The following is a 21,849-nucleotide window of genomic DNA, read 5'->3' on the forward strand; positions in this document are numbered from 1 at the left end:
TCATCCAAAGACGGAGTCAGGGCTGCCCTCCAGAGACGGGGCAAGGCCTGCCCCCCCCCCAGCGAAGACGTCCGACCAGATAACCAGAGATGGAGTTATGCACTACCGCCAGAGCAGGGTGCGACCCGCAGAGATAGCGTAAATCCTGCCATGCAGCAACAGGGCCAGGCTGAACGTCTAGAGTCCACTGTAGGAAGAGCAGATAACGATACGGCTCCCATGCCACCAAGAAATTTCCAATATGCCCCATGCAGCGATGCTGCTATCAGGCAGATCTCAATTTATCACACTACAGTCCACTAGTATGCTTCCAGGATGAAGGTGAAAGGGCATATCGCTGCACCCTATGCCTGGAATAAACTTCCTGAGCCCCTACGTCTTGCCCCATCCTTGGCCACCTTTAAATCTAGACTGAAAGCCCACCTCTTTAACATTGCTTTTGACTCGTAACCACTCGCCTCCACCTACCCTCCTCTCTTCCTTCCCGTTCACATTAATTGATTTGATTTGCTTACTTTATTTATTTTTTGTCTATTAGATTGTAAGCTCTTTGAGCAGGGACTGTCTTTCTTCTATGTTTGTGCAGTGCTGCGTATGCCTTGTAGCGCTATAGAAATGCTAAATAGTAGTAGTAGTAGGAAGCTACCACCACAGGGGGTAAATTGCATCGCCAGGCTAGAGTGTGCCAGACGCTGACTCTCTCAGTTCAGAAGATGCTGCTACCACACCAGGTACCCAGGTACTGGCAAATGCAGATAAAGAAAGGCTACAATGCCTCAATAAGGATGCCACCCCACCATGGCGTACAATGTACTGCCGGACCAGACTGCAAAGAAGCTGCCACTTACAGATGAGACAGTGCTGCTACTATACAGGGTGCGAAGGTACTGCCCTTATACGCAGGGGAGAGCTACAAGTCACCATGCAGGAGATAGATTAGCTACTCTGAAGCCACAAGAAAAATTGCACCAAGTATAGCATAAGTGGATGCTGCCAAAACTCAATATCCTACCGAGCAAGAATTTAAGATACTGACCTCACACAGCCAAAAAGGCAGATGTACTGAATAACATCTAGAAACAGCAAGAAAAAAAAATACAGCTGATCCTACACAGCAATATAGTCCATGAAAAAGGAGACAAAGTACTATGTAGACCATGAGCTGCGCGCACCAGTACTGAACGCATTGGAAATCTCCTGGCCAGACGCAGAAGCAGTGCGAAGACGGCTCTCCCCGGGGAAAAAAAAAAAAGAAATAGCACTCACTTCATCGAACATCGCACAAAGCGGGGTGAACAGAAACTCAGCTTCCATAGTGTTCAGAATATAACTGGAGACTCAAAACCCATCCAAATGTTTTTTTCTTTTGGAGGCAGGAGTTCAAGGTAGCAAGTTTAGAGTGCCATGATGCCACAATGGTCCGGAGGCAGGGAAGGGGGAGGGGAGGGACCTGGCAGCACCAGGTGTACCCCTTAACACTGGTCCAACACAGCCATAACCCCCCAAGCTCAACTACACCTGAGGGAACAGGCAAGGAGCAATTCTCAATCCAGAGAGCTGCATAGGATATGTCAATCCAACTGCTGAGATAGAGAGAACACTGAAGGTAAGGCTGCTGAACAGTATCCCTTTGGCACAGCTCTGGCGATCTCTCCATCTCCACCTGCTGGTAGAGGGACATAACCCTCTGGATTAACCTGTGGGACACTATGGAATAGCGATATAAATTCAAATATGAATAATCTGGTGCTCTACTGTGCTCAATGCTACTGAAATAAACACAATCACGTTGCTTCTTTTATTATTTATGTTAAAGCTCAATGCCCATTATTCATATTCAGCCAAATAATAAAATAAACTATTCGGTCCAGCTCTAAGTTTTATATACCACTCCTACCCTAGCTGAGATAATATTCAAGCATTTTTCTGACATCATGTGCGACTTTCTTTAAAATTAGTACCTTATTTTCTAATTCCTGTTTATCTATATGTTTCATCTTTGTTTACACCCACTGCTGCCAATCAAAATGTTTTATTGCGTATTGTGTTGACATTGTAATGTAGCATATTAAGCCACACTTTTTGTTATTGAATATTTTTATTGCTTTAATTATCTATTGCTTACATCTTGCTGTACACAGACAGTCTTGAATGAATTCCTTCAAAAAGGTGGTAAATAAATCCTAATAAATAAAACAAATCGTCTTTCTGTGGTACAATCAAAGGGGTTTACAATATTACATAGTACATTCACAACCTAAGTTTTCTACCTGGGGCAATAGAGGGTTATGTGACTTGCCCATGATCACAAGAAACCACAGTGGGAATTTAATTTACTTCCCCGGGTTCTCAGCCCACTGCACCAACCATTATGCCACTGCTCCCACAAAAAAATTTTTGATTATAATTAAAAAAAAAAAAAAACTTGATAACCATTTCATTCTTCTCCTGCCCTGCATTGTGCAAAAAGGTTCAGGAGATTCAGCAAAGCTCAGCCCCTGACAGGAAGGTGCGTTTTTGTGAGTCAATCTTCCAGTGATCCTGTTGCAGCTTGTTTGATATTATTTGAAAGGGTGTATTCTGGTACCGGATGAAGGGGAACAAGAATCATCACCCACTTTGTGACTAATCCTTGTTCATTTGGGCTGCTGGCTGGGTGACCTGCAAGAGGAAGGCAGATGCCATTGAACATCAGGGGCTGGCAGCATTTTCATTCTGAGAATAAACAGCCCTTTTCCTATTGCTCACTGCTAAAGATTTCTCTCCTGATCTCTCTAGCAGGAGCTCTTCATTCTCTGAGGATCCTGGAAGCAGTTAAGAATGTCACATTTCCAGTTCAATGCTCAGTCAAGCATGACAGCAGCAAATGATCAATACAAATCAATGACATGATTTCTGGGCTCCAACTGAAAAACTTCACTGACCTTTCCCTCCTTGCTATTTCAGTGATGAGGCAACATATTTGGTACGAGTAAGGCTATTATTTTTTCACTGACATTTGACCATCTAATTATTGTCCCCAAGGAACCGCAAAATGAAGAACCAACCCCACAAAATGTAACCACTTCACCAAGTAGTCAAAAACAGCAAAGATGACGTGAAAAAAAAGGGGGAATAGGAAAAAGAGAAAAATGAACAGCAAAAACACACAACACTAAAAATGAAAAATAAAACAGAAGACGACACCAAGCCCACTTATCAACCTCCACCGTGGCCTACAGCAGCATGTCAACCATACCCATCCATCTTATATCATCAGTAACATAGGCTGTCAGTCCTCTACACTTCCATTAAACCCCAAAAGCTTAAATAACCCCATCTTCACCTTCCTGTACAAAGTGAACACATTAATGTATAAATAAAGCTCCAAAGGAAAATATCTTCATGAAAAGCAGTGGCCTAGTGGTTAGAACATCAGGTCTTGACATCCAGAGGTGCCGGTTCAAATTCCACTACTGCTCCTTGTGATCTTGGGCAAGTCACTTAACACTCCATTGCTTCAGGCATAAACAAAGGGCCCTGTTTACTAAGGCACCGTAAGTGTTTTTAGCGCACGCTAATGCTAGAGACACCCATATATTCCTAAAAACGATAGCCTGCCTACAGCGCAGCTTATTAAACAGGGCCCTTAGATCGTCAGCCCTCCAGGGACAGGAAAACACCCAGTGTACCTGAATGTAACTCACCTTGAGCTACTACTGAAAAAGGTGCAAGCAAAAATCCAACTAAATAAATAAAAGCAGAACAGCCAGCAGTGCCTGCTGCATTGAACAGAACATTGATATTCTCACATATGGAGAAAAGACCCAATGAGTAACCAGAACCAATGGGAAAGTGCACAGGATATGTCTTCAGTTCATTTGGGCTTTATTCCCTATAGCCGGATGTTTTTCACATTCATTTTAATAGAACTGTTTAGCATGCATTAGAACTTTTTAAGGCACATTAAATGACTTAGCGTACATTAATTTGTAGGTTAAATGCATATTAAATTGATTTAGCACAAACAAGGCCCTTTAACAAACCAAATACATACTAATAAAAGTGAATCCCTAGGCACCAACCTGATGGAAGTACTTATACAAAAGCAAAGGAACTAAAAATACAGACTGCTACTCCTCTAGGAGCAACGTACTTCATGCAGAACAAGTGTAATATAAATATCAAAGATTTTTTTTTTGTTTTTGGTTGGCCACAGTTAGATGAGTTTCTGGGTTCTGAGGCAACTGTACTTACAGGTAAACCCTGGTAAAGGGCATGGCAATAATCAATCCTCCCAATCACTAATATCCGAAATCAACACCCACAGGTCTTACTTTCCCAAGAGCAGCTCACTGGTATCTGGGTCAGCTTTAGTTTCCTATCGGGAACAACCTTCTGCTTGCCTGGAAATTGCCAAAGTTTGATCCTGATCAACTGGAACTCAAAACTTCAAAGTCCCTGATCAATTTCACAATAGATATTAAAAGTACAGTGGTGACAGTACAACGCCTTGGGGAACTCCAGGTCTTGGGGTCAGCAGAGAGATCTGCATCTTACAGTTGGAAAGGAATGAAAAGAACTTGGACAACCACCCCCATCACCTGCAACCAAGACCGCAGGATAGCATGGTTTCCAAACATTGCTGACATATTTATGGATAACCAGTGGCAAATTCTTCCCTTCATTTTGTCACCTCCCCCTCCCCCATACTATCAGCTCAATGGCAGCTCGTCATATATAGTATCCAGGGAGGAAAAAGAAAACCCACTAAGAAGAATCCAGAAGCTGAAGAGAATCCATCTATCACCTGCTGGAGATAGTAGGACTGAGGAGCTGGATGCCCAGAGTCACTGTTTCTCTATCTCCACCTGCTGGTAGGTGGATACAACCCACCAGGTCCTGGATTCATCTGCTGCAGAGGATAAGAAAATAGGCCCATTTACCAAATTGCCTTATGGAGGTCATTCCCATGCACTAAGGCCAGTTTCACCACAGGAATAAAATGGTCGATTTTTCCATTTTCAGTATTAATGGTCACGTGAAATTTTCCCATTAGCGTGTGAGCCCCTATCACTGCCTATTTTGTAGGTGGTAAGGGCTCACATGCTAACCACGTGCTAATTGGTTAGTGAGCAGCAATGTAGTTGTGCTGATTAGTTTGGAACATGTCTGCTCGCCACACCCAACGCTAAAATATTACATTTTATTTTTTAGCATGTGGGTAGCATACACTGATCCCAGAACTACCACGGGACACCTAAGCACACCCCACGGTAAGGCATTTTTTCCTAAGGTAAAACACGCATTAGTGCTTACCGCCCTACCGACTGTAGCCCTTATCCAAGCCAACAAGTTCCCTAAATCCTGCAAAGTCTACTTGACAAGCTCTCACAATCAACTGGAATATTTGGGGGGGGGGGGGGGGTCCCCTCTTACAATCCATACATGAATGAACTTACTGCTTCTCATGTAGGAGGTATTAAGTACCTCTGTGCTCACTGTTCCACCACTTACCACAAAGAAAAAGTACTTTATTGTGCAGGGACATGTAGAAACACATTTTGTGCACAGGTGTTGCATTTACTCCACATTAAATACAGAAATTCATGAGGGGGGTACAAAAACATTACCATACTTTAGTGAACAGGTCCTTAAATTTTTCTCCCCAACTCTTCCAGAGTACCTTCATAAAATCTATACTAAATATTAGCAAGGCAAAGGTATAGTAAAAATATAGCACAGGAAGGGAAAACAAGAACACACACTGACCACATGTTGCCCAGGATAAAAAGGTGCCCACACACTAGGGGCTGAAGATAAGTGTTGGCAATTGGCAATAGTGCAAAACAGTCAGTGGAAGATAAGATCTCTGCTGCAGTAAATATGCCATGGTGAACATGTTCATGAATCAAGTGCAGCAAAAGATAAACCACAGAAACTAATGAAAACAAGTTAGGTGAACTTGAAGATAAAAAGGAAAGAGCATATTGCTTCTATTATGCCATAATCACTGGATTTGATTATTGAAGCTGTACAGAGAGGGCTCACCAGAGGAAAATTTAGCAAAACTGAAAACATCTCTTTGATAACTATGATATAAAAGGAACTCAAACAGAAAGGTGTACATAAAATCTCTAATACAGAAGGCGCAAAAAGCCAACGTAAAATTACTGAAACGATAAGAGGAGATTAAAATTGATACTGAAAAGTGCATTAACACCACAGAATAAGATACAAGACATTAATCAGCTTGCAATTCCCACGTTATCATACAGCTTTTAAACTGTAGACCAGCTTCTTAAATATCCTGAAAAACTGGATGTATGGACATGAAAACTCCTCCATGCCCACCAAGTAATTTATAAGAATCGGCGTATGCAGAGACTGTTCATTCCTAGAATCGAAGGAGAATTGAGCCTCATAGAAAGATTATAAAAACACAACTATCATAGGCTTCCAGGCCTACTTAACAGAATCCACAGATCCAAACATGCAAAAAATGTTGAAGTATGAAAGTATACATCCATAATCTGCCTCCATAAACTTGAAAAGGAATGGGTGAGAATCCACCATTACAAGAAAGGAAAAAAACAGAACTTGCAAAACAAGAGCAAAGACATGTTACTCCAGGAACCACATCCATCAATTGGACACGAGTGGTTAAGAAAAGGTGAATTTAAGAGTAAGGATCAGAAATTGTTAGTTTCAGCCTAGGACAGTGGATTACAGATGAGATGATTCACAGCAAGTACAGGAGGGGGAAAAAACCCCAACCATAAAAACAGACAAATATAGGTTCTGTAAGGAAAAGCTGGAAATAGTTGCTCATCTCATAGCTGACTACAAAGTTCAAACAGGAGAAAATTTCTATATAGAGAAAGACACAAAGATGGAACATCTTATACAACTGAAATTTTGTGAACACTACATCATCATAAACCTAATCTAAAATGACACTTTCTGCCCCGTTTATTCCTAATGAGGTCCAAAGTGGCTTACAATTAAAATCTGGGTTACATTACATACATTTATCAGAGAGAGAATAAAATGGTCCCACATTTAAAGGAGTAAGATTTTTTTAAAAGTTTTGAAAAGTACTCTCTCATACCAGGCTGTCCAAGTGTGGAATACGTAATCATCGAATATAAAAACATTCTTCTTTGTTCTGGATTTTTAGGCATCTAAAAAAATTATTGGGCCCTTTCACAATGCCGCAGTAGAGCTACCATGGTATTGACGCACACCAATCCAGCACGACTGCCAACCTACTCCAAGAGCTGGCGGTAGTGCTGCCCCCCTCCGTTTCTTCAATTCCAGAAAAACTTTGTTGAATAAATTATTGATCGGTGCTTCAAAAGAAAGAGTCTAATATTATTCCTGATACTCTGGAAGATTTCTCTACTATCAACTTCTCATTTAGACCAATCTGAATTAATTTAGGCAGATCATCCACTTGATTAGTGAACCAGAGAACCTTGGTTTTAGTTGTATTTAGCTTTAACAAAAGAGCGACACCTAAGCTTTTAGCATTTCTATACATCGTTAGCTTATGCGATACAATAAGTCAGGTTGCCATATACTGGCACCAAGATGAAAATATCATCTGCATAAGGATAAATTACTTCATCGGCAGCTAAAGAGCATCCAGAGTGCTCATAGATACACTGAAAACGACTGGTGAGACAGAGGAAGTTGCCAGCAGAAACATTTCCATTCATCTAAACAACATTTTCTATGGACTAAAACATTTCTAAACCACTTCAGTACCAGTCCTTTGATACCTATCTCTTCAAGTCTTGTGTGAAAGAAATTATGATTGAACATGTCAAATGCTGCCGACAGTTCGAACTGAAGCAACATCACCTGGGTATCATGTGCCAGCAATGACTTCACTTTGGATACTAAAGTTAACAATAAAGTCTCTGTACTGTGAAGCTCTCTGAAACCAAATTGAGATGATAGTAATATTTGATGGGACATCTAAATAATTCACTAATTCTTTAGCAACAACAGACTACCATTTTGGTAAACAGGAGAATACTGGCAGCCAGTCTATAACTAGCTGGCAAAGTAAGATCTAAATTTGTAGACTTTGATATGGGGACATGTTGGAAATAGCCAAAACATTATTCACAAATGAGGTAATCCATTTCCTAACCTCTAAAAAGGGGGGGGGGGGGGGAGAGGGTGTTGTTTAAGTAGAATCTGGACAAACATCCAACATACAAAAGGATTTAGAGAATTTCTTCAACACAGAGGATATATCATCTTTACTTATCAGATCAAAGGATGACCAAATCCTATCAAGCTGGAATTTTAACCCCAATTTTATCTAAAACCTTATATGTCTTATTAACATCATTCTGATCTTGTAGAAGTGGATTTTGTAATAGCGAGACTTTTTCCAAAAAGTATGATGCTAGAGAGTTTGATCTTGATTGCTCTGGACAATGAGCCAAACTCTTAGTATGTGTTAAATCCTTCAACAATTTAAATAACTTCTGATCTGTGATAGCTGTGCCCACCTTATCTGAGTAAAATTGTCTCAACTTAAAAATACAAATATGAATTAACTAATCTGTTTCCAAATAATTTTGTCTGCAACTAAAAACCGGTGTGGGACAAGCACTGGAATCGTGACACTAAGATTTTGGAGAACAAAGAGGTTCTAATCACCCAGGGCATTCCTATTCCAACCAATAGGAAACTCAATGCAAGAAAACCAGCTAAAGTGGTAAAGGAGAAAAAAACCACAAGAATGGTACTGAACATAGAAATGTCAGTGTCAAGTGATTATGGTAAAATTAGTTCTTACCTGATAATTTTCTTTCCATTAGTCCCTACAGATCAACCCAGAGACTTGTGGGTTATGTCCCTCAACCAGCAGGTGGAGATAGAGAAAACTCAGATTGCTATATGTGGTCCTGTGCAGCCAGCTCAATCTCAGTATGATCGATACCAAAGCAGTAAAAGGAATCCCTTATTTAACCAAGAACACACTCTCCTGTGTCTCCTGGGTGAAAACTACCATGGTAGGGAAACCGAGAAGTTCTCCTATACTGCTGACATATAGATTTCTGATTGTCCTTTTTTCTTAACTGCCCCAAAAACTAAACAGAAGAACCTGAACAGAACCAAGAAAAGAACACCAACAACCGGAACAATAATAGCAGAAAAGTAATAATTCCAGGGAGGGCCTCTGGTTTGATCTGTAGGGACTAATAGAAAGAAAATTATCAGGTAAGAACTAATTTTACCTTCCACTGCATCCTCAGATCAATCCAGAGACATGTGGGATGTACTAAAGCAGTGCTCAAATAGGGTGGGACCCACGTACCTCCGAGGTCAAAACTGATGCCCCGAAAGCCGCATCCTGGTGCGCTGCCACATCCAACCGGTAATGCTTAGTAAACGTATGCACCGATGCCCAGGTAGTTGCTCTGCAAATGTCTTCCAACGGCACTAAATGTGCAACCGCGAAGGATGTAGCTTGAGCTCTTGTAGAGTGCGCCCGCACCCTAAGAGGGGGAGTCTTCCCCATGGATAAGTATGCTGAACTGATCGCTTCCCGAAGCCAACGGGCCACCGTGGCCTTAGATGCCATAGCCCCTTTATTGCGTCCTGCCAACAGCACAAACAGATGATCTCAGCGACGGAAGGAGTTTGTGGCTTCTAAATAGTGTAGAAGAATATACGTCTCACATCCAAATGTAGGGCCCAGAACTCACTTGGGTACTCCTCTCGCTGAAAGGCTGGCAACACAAGAGCCTGACCAAGATGAAAGCGAGTTACCACTTTAGGCAAGGAAGGAACAGTCCGAATGCACACCCCCACCTCGGTGAAACGGAGAAAGAGAATCCTGCATGACAACACCTGGAGCTCAGACACTCTCCTTGCAGAGCCCACAGCCACCAAAAATACTGCCTTCGTCGTCAGGTCCTTCAGGGGCGCCTGACCCAGGGGTTCGAACGGAGGTTGTTGCATTGCTCGGAGAACCAGATTCAAATTCCATTCTGGCAGCATGTGCCTGCGGGGGCCTAATATGGTTGCCTTCTCGTAAAAATCGCACCACATCTGGATGAGCCGCTAGATAGTGACCACACAAGCGACCCCTAAAACAGGACAGAGCCACTAGACTTCGTACCATTGTAACATGATGTCAGTTCAATTGTCAGAATTAAATATGCAGCAGAATTATTGAAATGTATAGCATAATATTGATTATGCTGAATCAGATACAAAAATACAGCTTAAAAATATATTTGAAACTGCAGCAGAAACTGGCTTTGATAGCAGGGCTAGTCAATTACAAACAGAGACAAAAGCTGGCTGGGAGGGTCACCAAGACATCTCTAGAGAACAAAAAACTGAAGCAGACAGAGAGACTCCTATGACTCAAACTGAAAAAGCCCATCTATATGACAAAAGAAACTCCACCTATCACAGCAGACTGAAACCTGTGCAAAAGCCCTCAAGCTACAGAAAAGCCACTGGCCAGCAGATATCCAGGAAACATGTGTCCATGCTTCCCTGCAAACTACAATACCCAAGATCCCCTGCAAACTACAATATCCAGGACTCAGGGAACATTATAAAAAGCCTGGAAACAGCCCAGCTCTCTGTCTTGGGACCTGCCTCTTTCTTTGGGAACCTGTTGCTTGCCTCCCTGCTGGGAAGACATCCCTGACCATGCGGCTCATCACTCAGCTCTGCAACAAAGACTCTCCTGTAAGTTAAATTATAACCTTAACTTTTAAACTGGCTACTTTACTTAAGTACAGATTATCTGTAAAGATCTCTTAAAAGAACTATCTCTCGCTTGTAACCGTATTTATATGATTGCATTAATCATATTGTAACTTAATAAACCCTTTTAAAGCTAAACATATAGTCTCTTTGTGTTCTGAGCATATGGTATCTTTTAAGTTATACTGATAGCACATGGACACTTTTAAAATTTAGTGCCATACTCTGAGTACATACTTTTAAATCTTGCAGTACCTGCTAGTGAAATTACAAGCATATAGCATTTAATCCCTTGTATTCTTGCAATTGTAAATCATTCTTACCTTATAGGTAAGTGGTGGAGAAATTTTAGCGAGTGCTCTTAAAATATTCCCCTGCTCTTTGTTCTTAAATATCATATTAGGACTGTGTCAATTTTGTAACATTTTAATGGATATTAAGAACATTTAAATTATTTCCGGTAACACCATGAAGAGGTATTCTGAGTCCCCCCCTCGTCTAATTCCAGATGCTGCTATACCTTAAGAGTAATTTTGCACCAGCATGAAGACTTCTAGAGGGGTGGTTGTGTTCAACAGTAAAACTGAAAAAAAAAAAAAAAAAGCTGGTGGTAGCTTATAGACTTTGGATGTCAAACACAAAGGCCATGGGCTGTTTTTAGGCCTGACAAACCTCCTCCAGGATCAGTGCAAGGATATTAGGCACCCTAGGCAACACTTCAGCCTTGCACTCTATCCCAATTAACCTTTAGGTCTCTTGGCCTCCTCCCCTCCCACAATAATCCAAGGAAATGGGCCATTTAAAAACTGCCCACCCTTCTTACAGGCAAAAAGTATCTCATGGTTTCTTTGAGTTTGTCTGGTTGACAGGACCTATTGTTTTGCTTTGACCACAGCTGCTCTTTGGTGTCCCCAAAAGTTGCTGCCCTTCCTTGGCCACCTCCATCCATCCCATTGCCTTACTTAGGTGATGCATCAGAGATCAGAGGGGCTACTGATGGAGCCTGAAACTGGTATATTACAGAGAGAACAAGAGATTAATGCATGCCCACCGTCCTACACTCATGTGCTATCTTAGTCATGCCCACCCCCCTCTCTCTCCCAGCGAACTTTGACAAAATTCAGGATAACCTTCAGGTGCTGAAAATCTACATCTGCAGACCAGCATCCCACAGTGACTGCAATAATATCACATACCAAGCATGGATTGTCACACACAGCACATCTTCCCACCTATCAGTGGCACTAGCGCACACACATACACCAGACACAGATCAATCACTGGGTCTTACAAACAGTGTTTTTAACAGTCCCAGGAATCTCCATGCGATTCTCAATGAATGTTGAGCAGAACTCAGCAAGCCCCACAGTAACGCCAGACCTTCTGCGGTGTCTCTTGCTGAATACCACAGATGCTGCAGTCAAGTTATTTCAAGCTGTCTCTGGAAGGCATAAAACTAAATATAATGTAATGTGGTCTATTCATGATAGCCTTTTTGTTCAGCGGAGCATAATAAAATCAATTCCAGCTTTGCAGATCTCATGAGAGCCAGCAATCAGCAGAAGAGGGGGGAGAGGCAAGAAACTCTCCACAGATGAGGAAGCCCAGGGCTACAGGTAAAGAGGCAGAGTGTGTAGTGGCAGACAGCGCTTACCTCCTTATCAGGACTATGGGAACTGGTGCCAAAGAAATTGAGAAAGAAAATTAAGAAAAGAAAATGTACTGACATTTTCCAGTTGTTAGAAGGGAAGCAGAGGAAAAAGAAGAGCAGCGTCAAAAAGGGCGACCACAGGAAGGCCCTGCGTACGATATTAAATTGGATGATGGCATTCCTCACAACGACAGACGTAGTTAGGCAATGCGCTGCTAATCAGGTGGGCCCCATGCTAGCTTGTATGCACAATATCTTGATAGCATACAGAGACTTTGAAGTAGGCAGCATATGGCTCAAAAATGACATGGCTTTTAGAGAGGCCATGGAGGAGAACAAATTCATGACCTGGGGTACCACACATGTATCTCTGGTTACAGCATATGACCAACAAAATGCACACTGTGGCAGGGCAGACCCTTTCGACGGGCAGGATATATGCTGTAGGTACAACAGGTCTGCATGCAGCCTTCATGAATGTAAATACAGGTGCGTCTGCTCAATCTGTGGAGCCAATCATCCCGCCATCAAATGCCCTAAGCGGGCATCTGACAAAGTACCTAGCCAGTCCTCCTGAGTGGTCCCTCACCTGTAAAGCCACATCCCCAATATCCCTTGAATGCATGACCCCCTGGCTATGGTTAAACCCCAAGCGGCGAGCAGAAAACACCATTTGGGAGGGAGTTTCCCAGGGTTTCTAAATTCCTTACATGGGCCCAGGAATTCCCACTGTGCCTCAAAAATGGCAGAGGTAGTCCAGAAAATGCTGGGGGACGAAATTAAGTTGGATGGGATTAAGGGTCCTTTCACCGTCCCATCCTCCCTTCAACCCCACGATCCTATCGCCACTAGTGGTAATCCCTAAGGGAGAAACAGGAAAATATGGACTAATACATTATTTATCCCACCTGGAAGGATGCTCTGTCAACTATTTCCTCCCAGCAGAGGCATGCACAGTGCAATACTCCTTATTCAATCAGACAGTGAGGCTAGTCCAGAAGGGTGGCACCAGGGCACTAATGGCTAAGGCAGACATAGAATCAGTGTTCAAACTACTTCCAGTACACTCAAATGATTTCCCACTGCTAGGCTTTAGCTTCAAGGATAGCTACTATTTTGACAAGTGCCTGCCCAGGTGTTGTGCAGTCTCTTGAGCATGCTGAGACATTTAACTCCTTCCTACACTGGATAACTGGGAGGGTGGCAGAAAACCAGAACATGGTGCACTATCTAGATGACTTCTTTGAAGGCCCAGATGGCTTCAAAGGATGCACATAATTGTTGACACATTTTAAAGCAGTGGCTGAGCACTTTAGAGTTCCCCTGCCCACCAGAAGGTGGGCTGCTCCACTCATAGTAATTCTGGGTACTAAGCTGGACTCATTTGAAATGGTGTCCATACTTCCACAGGAGAAGCTGAGCAAACTTAGGGCACTTGTAGCACAGACCATTGCAGCCAAGAAAATCATATTAACGGCGATGCAACCATCAATAGGAAACCTGAACTTCGCCAGGAGGGTTACTGTTATGGGAAGGGTCTTTCTTTGCAGACTAGCAGCTGCTACTGAAAGCCTAAAGAGGCCGTCACACTTGGGTTCGGGGTCTACTTTCAGAAACATGGTGTGCAGCGCAGTGGCCAGACAGATGGACTGCAGAGGGAGTATGCAAATACACCATATAATAACATCACCTTCCTGGAGCTGTTTCCATTAATAGTGGCCCACTTCGTTTGGGGCACCCGCTTGCAGCGCAAGAGGGTGGTGTTCTGGTCGGATAATAGAGCAGCAGTGGGGGCAATCAATAGGCGGATGGCGAATCGCAAAATTGTAGTTAATTTGCTTAGGATATTTGTACTGCGTTGCTTAATGCTCAATGTAACCGAGCAAGTACAGAACATTCCTGAGGTGCACAACAAAATAGCTGACTCTTTTGCTCCGAGGGCTCTTTTCAGTAAACTGGCCCAAGAGGTGGATCCTGTCAGGGCGACAATCCCCAATCATCTTTGGCTGATCACAGTTCAGAAGCATGGGAGCTGCTCCATCTGTCCATCGCTCCAAGCACCTGGCGAGCCTACTCCCGTGGGTACCAGCGATTGAAGAGTTTTGCACTGGAGAGGATGGATGGGAGGACCATGGCCAGAACACTTGATAGTTGACTATATCACATATGTCGTATATCACATGGGCTTTCCTAGAGGGAGGGTGTCCTCGCTCTTGGCGGCATTAGCATTTTTTGTGCAGGCCGAGGGTTATCTGGATCCTACCGAAGGGTTCTGCGCTAAGAAGGTTATGGCTGGCAGGTCCTCGCCCCCCAGACCAGAGGCAGCCCATTACACACATTTAGCTACATAAATGGTTAGCCATGTCCAGCGTAGGGGTGAGCACCATCGAGATGTATCTGTTCCACACAGCATTCTCACTGCACTAGGGGTGAGCGAGCTGGTGGCATTAGCAAAGGGGAGTGGGCTGCTATTGAAAGATGTTCGGTCAGAGGAGAATACAGTGCGCCTGCGTGTTAGATCAAAAAATGATCAGTTAGGAAAAGGGGTGGAGTTGGTACTGCACAGGGTGTAAGAGATACACACTTGTCCAGTGGAGAATGTTAGGAGGTACTTAGTCTTGAGTTCACCTTTGGGGAAACTCAGCTGCTGGTTCACAAATGTGGTACCCTGTTGTCCAAATTCCAGTTTTCCGCAGTCCTAAAAAGATACCTGGCGAAGGCAGACCTCGACCTGCATGTATTTGGCATACATTTGTTCCAGATCGGAGCAGCCACTTCAGCAGCAAATGGAGGGCTGCCACCATCTGCAATTCAGCACTTAGGTAGATGGAAGTCAGATGCATATAAAACATATCAGGAAGGGCATTTAGATAATGCACTTATTTCCGCCATGCTAACAGCTCTCTTGATTTTCATCCCGCAGGACATGCGCCATAAGGAGGGACGGTGTGGATTGTAGACCATTTTTATGCGGCTTGGGCCAGCAAGTGAGCTAAGGAGACACCGTATGGCAGCCACCTAGGAGTCACTGGATGGAATGTGCAAGACATTTGGATGGGATGAGAAGGAATGCAATGGCCCCAACTTCTTCCTCTCCTCAAAGAGTGCCGCGAGGAGATGGAACAACCACAGGCCATCATCATACACCTTGGAGCCAATGGCCTGGGGAAGTGGTCCTCTCGTGCATGCTGCCAGGCATGATCTCTCCAAAATCGCTTCACTATCTGAAGGTACACACTTGATGTGGTCCAACATCATCCCTCGTCGGCAATGCATGCACCTGAAGATGTAGGGGTGAGGTAGGAATAAAGAAACATGCAACTGAAAGTATGATCCTATGGATTGGGAGGCTCTCACATCATGCGTGACCGGGTAGACCCCACATGCGAGGGACTGTACTGGAAAGATGGTGGAGGAGTGGCCTAGTGGTTAGGGTGGTGGACTTTGGTCCTGGGGAACTGAGTTCAATTCCCACTTCAGACACAGGCAGCTCCTTGTGACTCTGGGCAAGTCACTTAACCCTCCATTGCCCCATGTAAGCCGCATTGAGCCTGCCATGAGTGGGAAAGCGTGGGGTACAAATGTAACTAAAATAAAAAAATAATACATCTGTCAGATATTGGCAATGACATGCAGGAAGCGTTAGAGAGAGAGGAATAGGGAATCTTGGGGAACACATCTACTAAGAGATAGACACCCCATACCAGTAGAAACTATTTGCAGAAAATATCACCCAGAGCACACAGTCAAGTCCTAAATCATTTTCAGCCCCTATTTAGGTTTGGGCGCAGTATCAGGGTTCTCAAGCAGGGTGGGGGAGAGGCAGGGTTATGTTCTTCTGGTATGAGTGAGTTTAGGGTCATAAGGAATCAAGGCCCCAGACAACAGATCTGTTATGTTCATAATAAAATCTTTATAAAGAAGACAGGGAAGGGTTGGGTATATGAAGGATTATTTTTACTGGGAGGTTTATTATTGATGTATGTTTAAATTTCAATTAAAAAAAAGATATTAAAATAAAAATAAGTATGATCTCAAACCTTAACTGTCTTAAACGATAAATGGCTTTCTTCAATAAATTAGTAATCTGAGGCTCAAAAATAACAAGAGTTCAAAATAACTCCTAGAACCTCGGAGTTATCAATCTGCAAATATTTGCCCATCAAGAACAAAGGAACAGAGATAGCTGAGTGCCAAAATTTTAGGTTTGCTACAATTTAAGTTGTTATTTGCCCAACATTGAATCTTACTCATGCAACAAAATATTCTCTCAGTTATATCATCCAGAGAGGCACTGACTGGAACTAACATCAATATATAATCAGCATAAGAGAATAGGAATTCACCATCGGACAAAAAATACATTTGTCCCAAACAGCTCAAACAAATTAAATAACGTAAGTGACAAGGGAAAGCCCTGGGGCACTCCACAGATCGAACACCAATTTTGAGAAAATTTACCATTTTTCCCCAGACACAGTCATTTTGATTAAGCAGAAAATCTTTAAACCAATCCAGAACTGAACCGGTCATCCGAAACTTACTCAGCTTATTCAATAAAAGGTTATCATCTACTGAATTGAAAGCCACTGATATATCATACTGTAATAATATAACCTGTTTTCCCTGACCAAGTTATGTTTTTCTGACTTCTGAAATCAATGACAATAACAAGGTTTCAGTACTATGTTGAGCCCTGAAACCAAACTGTGATTGATGTTAAGCATCAAAATTTCTCTATGTACCTTGAGAGTTGCCTACTTACAAATGTTTCTAGCTGCTAAGTGAGTATTGGGATATGTGCGATAGGTTTACAATTAGATAGAGAAGATAGGTCCAGACCTTGCAATTTAGGTACTGGGTAAGCACTACTAGATGGCACATTTCTGGAGGCTGTGAATATGACCAACCATGAAATAATAGGAGCTGGAGGATTAAAAAACAAATTTAGAAGGACAAATATCCAAAGAACAACAGCAGGATGAAAATTCATATAATAAATGATTACACATCATTCAAAGTAATAGGTTCAAATGTAGACCACAGAGGTTATCTGAAATCAGAAAAACAGGTATAGAAACGGTGATCTTTTTTAAGACAAGCTCGAATCTGCTCACCAAACATGTGCCCTCTCCCTTCACTCCCATCTCCCTGTTGCAGCCCAATTAACCAACTTAAAAGGATGAGCTTTTGAGGACAAGAGTCCACTTTAATCAATGCATAAAGTGGAATACAGAAGATAGGCAAAAGAGACAAAGAAATGGATGTACAGGTGGGTCAGAGGGGGGAGGGGAAAAAAGACACTGGCTTAACCCTGCTCTGTGGTCTCAACTGATGGGTTGGTTGCGAGAAACACAACATAATATAAGTATCAGTTAAGTTCATTGGTAAACCATTGTTCCTATTCAGGTTTAGGATGATGTGTCAAGTATCTGATGTGTTCCAATTTGGCAATTTCACGCTGCAGTGTGTCTCTTTTGAAGTTTCACTGTAGGAGCAGGACCTGCATAGCTTCATGGCCCACTACAGGTGTGAATGGATTATCTCTGTCTCTGGTTTCTCTCACCCACCACAGTTGTCAATTAGTTTAAAGTAGGCTGATACTATCCCTCCCTTTGTGCATCCTGCTCTGCCATCCCCAATGTCTATATCCTTGCCCATTCACTCCCATCTTCCCACCACCTACACTGCACATTACACATCTGATGAAGTGGACTGTCCTAGAAAGCTCAGGCCTCAATATATTGGTTTATCTGTAATGTGCAATCAGCCTCTGAATTTTTGCATGTGCAAAAAAAAAAAACCTCCTAAAATCAATAGCGTTTTATCTGGCCATGCAGTGTACAAACTGTAGAAAGATCAAAAAGCTATTTCAGCAAATATTTAAGTGCAGCATGCTATTCCTTGCATGGTAATCTACTTTGGTACACTGGGGGAAAGGAGAGAAAACAAATATTATTTATGCAATTTGGGGATGAGCCATATCAAACTAACTGCATTCAAACTTACAAGATATTCATTTTGTTCACCAAATGTTGCAAATACACATTCTTTTAAATACACATTCTTTTACCAGAATGTTTTCTAAGTAAGGCACGGTAAACTGATCCTCTAAGTTAGTGGCATAATGCTCTGACTTAAATTATGAGGGAAGCTTTGTATAATCTCACATCAGGGTTTTGAGAAACCACTGATTAGTTTCACACAACAGGCACTTTTTTTTTGTGGCAGCCTAAAATTACACACCAACAGTATATGTGAGCGTATATAAACATATGCAACAAAAAAAAGCTATAATAACTTACACATGCACTGTGATGCAGCGTGTATGGCCCCTCCCCTTACAGATGTTCCACTTGCATATGAGGAGCATTGTAAGGCCCCAATGCTGAAAACCTAACACCGACGTTAAGAGGCCATTAGCATCGGACTAGCACACACGTTAATGTGTACTGAATGTTCAGAGGGCTTTAGCGCAGAAAATATGCAAGCCGCAAAGATGGACACAAATTGTATTTAAATGTACTCAAACTGACAAGTATTCCCTTCCAATGCTCAGAGAACAGCACAGAAACAAATGCTACTCTTAATGCTGGAAACTTACTGCCAGCACGGGGATGGTGTTGAAGGCTTTGAAGACGGAATGTCCTCAGAATTTTTCACTTTAAACTCTGGATTTGTCTTTTTAGAAGCGGAAGGAAGGCCAAGCAGCCAATAAATGCTGACAGTGAGAAACAAATGTGTGCGAGTCAGAGCAAAACCAATCTTGAAGGCCCAGTGTTGCTTTTTTCTTTTTGTTTCTCCGATTGTATACTGTATTACCCTCTCTGTCTGTACTATACAGAAGAATGACACCAATGTGTGCTTGCGCTTCCCATCTTGCCTGGACATACGCACAAGAGCTGCACTTACCGAGAAACTTCTGTGCGTATGCGCCAGGCAAGTTCCTCCCCTTTGCTTTTAGTTTCATAGCATGCATATAATTTGAATACCATTTCCTTTGAGCACTGAAGGACTAAGTTTCTGCGCTGATCTGGAGGTATGGGGTGGGCACTGTTGGCTTTAGCACCAGAGTTTTGAGAATCGGTCCCTAAAAGAGGGTGTCACACAACTTATATAGTCACTGCCAATCTTACGTTAGTCTAGTATAGTGGTTCCTAATCCTAGTCCTGGAGGCACCCCAGCCAGTCAGGTTTTCAGGACATCCACAATGAATATTCATGAAGAGATTTGCATGCAATGGATGCAGATCTCTCTCATGAATATTCATTGTGGATATCATGAAAACCTGATTGGCTTGGGTGCCTCCAGGCCAAGGTTTGGGAACCACTGATCTAGCCTATAACTATAAAGGATTGTGTGTTGAGGAGCGTGCAGGTCCACCACATACTCAATCCTTTTTCTTCAGAAGTCATAAGGTCACAGGTGTCCCTTAAGTGCATGAGCTTCAGCACACTTGCTCTCACCCAAATATGGAAACAGCATGAACCAACCCCACACACAGTGCAATTTTCTAGAACCCTCAAAATCAATACCGCTGATTTGTATTGATCGTTGGCTGCAGCCACACTCGACTGAGCCTTGAGCTCAGAATGTGACATTAACAGCTTCCAGCTTTCTCAAGCTGTAAAAAACAAACAAACTCCTATTAGGGAGAGAAATCTCTAGCAGTGCAACTAGGATGAGGAATATATTTCTCAGACAGCTCTCAGTCCTCCACAAAAGCAAATGCTACAACCTCCACCCCACTCCACACCCCCAGGCCACCCACCTTCCCCATGCAGATCACCCAGGCAGCAACCCAAAGAACCGAAAGCAGACCGTCGCCAAGCGGATGATTTCTCCTCAAGCCACTAACTGACTGCATCAGATAGTACCAAACGAGTTGAAACAGATTACCGGGCGACTGATTCACGAAACACACCCCCGAGTCAGGAGCTGAGGTTTGCAGAATCTCCTGAAAGTTTGCACAATGCAAGGCAGCTGCTGCTGCTTTCTCCACCTCTTTGGTTTTTGCTGCCGCCGACCAGCGTTCGTTTTGTTTTTTTCTCCCCAACTACAGCCGCGTCTTTCACCCTCATCCTATTCTCAATCTCCAAGACCCCAACCTCTCCCCCCCCCCCCCCAATCAAAACGCATCCATTCACAATTTCGACCGAACTTGCTCAGTCGAAAAGCAGACTCTGCAGCAAATGTTATCAACGCGGTCCATTACAAGTTTTTTTAAAAGTATGGCTTTATATATATATTTTTTGTTTCCATGCAAACTCGCTGCAGAATTCATCACACTTGTTGCTTTTCTAAGGAAGGGGCGAAGGGGGGGGGAGAATCTTTTCCAGGAGTTTACAATGCCACGGGTCTGTTTCAAATTCAAACAACAGCTCGCCTGCAAGCTCAGGGCTCCGGCGTCTTCCACACCGAAATAAACGAGCTGTGGGCTCCGATTGCCAGCGCGCACACCGAAACGAAGGCGAGCAAACTTTCCTCTGCCTTTCAGCACAAGAAAAGTCCTTCCTGCGTGCACGGCTACACTTTAGAGAAGCCGGGAGGCAGTTTCCCCTGGGAAAAAGCGCCGTGCGGAGGAGAACAGGAATTCCCGGGATTCGCCAGCCGGAAAAAAGACGGATCGCTTACAATTTCTGGCTGACCCGACAGCGACCACTCTTTTTCCCACCACCCGGCCAGGCAAAAAACAAAACAAAGATAGGCTTTCCGCTCGCCACCACGTCCCACAGGTTGCCCAACGGTTTGGGGCTTTTCAACCCATTCATTTGCAGAAAGAGCGCTCTGGGTGGGAGGTGGGGGGAATAACAGGGACTGGGGGTTGGCACACACGTAGCAGCTTACCTTGCTCTTCACTTCCACCGCGCTGCTATCCAAAAACCGCAGAGTCTGAGACTTGTGAAAGCTGCGGTTCATTTTCCCCCTACCCCAGTCCTCACTCTCGGAACGATCCCTTCCCTTCTGTAGCCGCGTTCAACACCTTGGAATTCGCTATCGATTGTCCGGCGCTTGCTTAACCAGCAGCAAATCGCTCCGGAACGCGGCCCGGGGGCGGGGCGGCCAGGAGGGAGGGGAGATGGAGCTCCGTGACGTCACGCCGCCCAACCCGGCGCCCGCGCGCGCTCGGGCTTGCGCAGGCCGTTTTGGGACGAGTTCTTTCTTTGTGTTTCAAGTTTTGAGGTCTGTATTCTTTTGCACTTCCTAAAACAAGCTGCAACCTGGAACTAGTGGGGTAGCCTACGTAGCGTAGCTCGTCATATTCTTTCCTACTTTTGCATGTGTGTATATTTCTGTTCTGTGTATACATAGCGTGTCTGGAGCTGGTGCGGTTTGAGGCAGTTTATTGGTTGGTGAGGCAGTTTGCAATGGGTTGAGGCAAAGGTGGGGGCTATTTTGGGGGAGGTGCTTGGAGGAGGTGCAGTTGCAACTTGCAGGGCTAAGGCAATTGCTTGGGGGTTAGTGTGGGG

The 21,849-nt window shown here is 43.5% G+C and overlaps 1 protein-coding gene across 1 annotated transcript in view; it reads right to left on the minus strand.

Moving 5' to 3' along the window:
* PARD6G (par-6 family cell polarity regulator gamma) overlaps nt 1-21,430 on the minus strand; it is a 174,055-nt gene extending 152,625 nt beyond the window's left edge. Inside the window, exon 1 of the mRNA XM_030212092.1 lies at nt 21,227-21,430. Within this exon, the coding sequence (XP_030067952.1) occupies nt 21,227-21,298 (72 nt within the window). The 5' untranslated portion in view covers nt 21,299-21,430. The remainder of the gene's footprint in view (nt 1-21,226) is intronic.
* Nucleotides 21,431-21,849: the final 419 nt, after the last annotated feature.

This window comes from Microcaecilia unicolor, chromosome 1, assembly GCF_901765095.1.
Source record: "Microcaecilia unicolor chromosome 1, aMicUni1.1, whole genome shotgun sequence".
Classification (NCBI taxonomy): domain Eukaryota; kingdom Metazoa; phylum Chordata; class Amphibia; order Gymnophiona; family Siphonopidae; genus Microcaecilia; species Microcaecilia unicolor.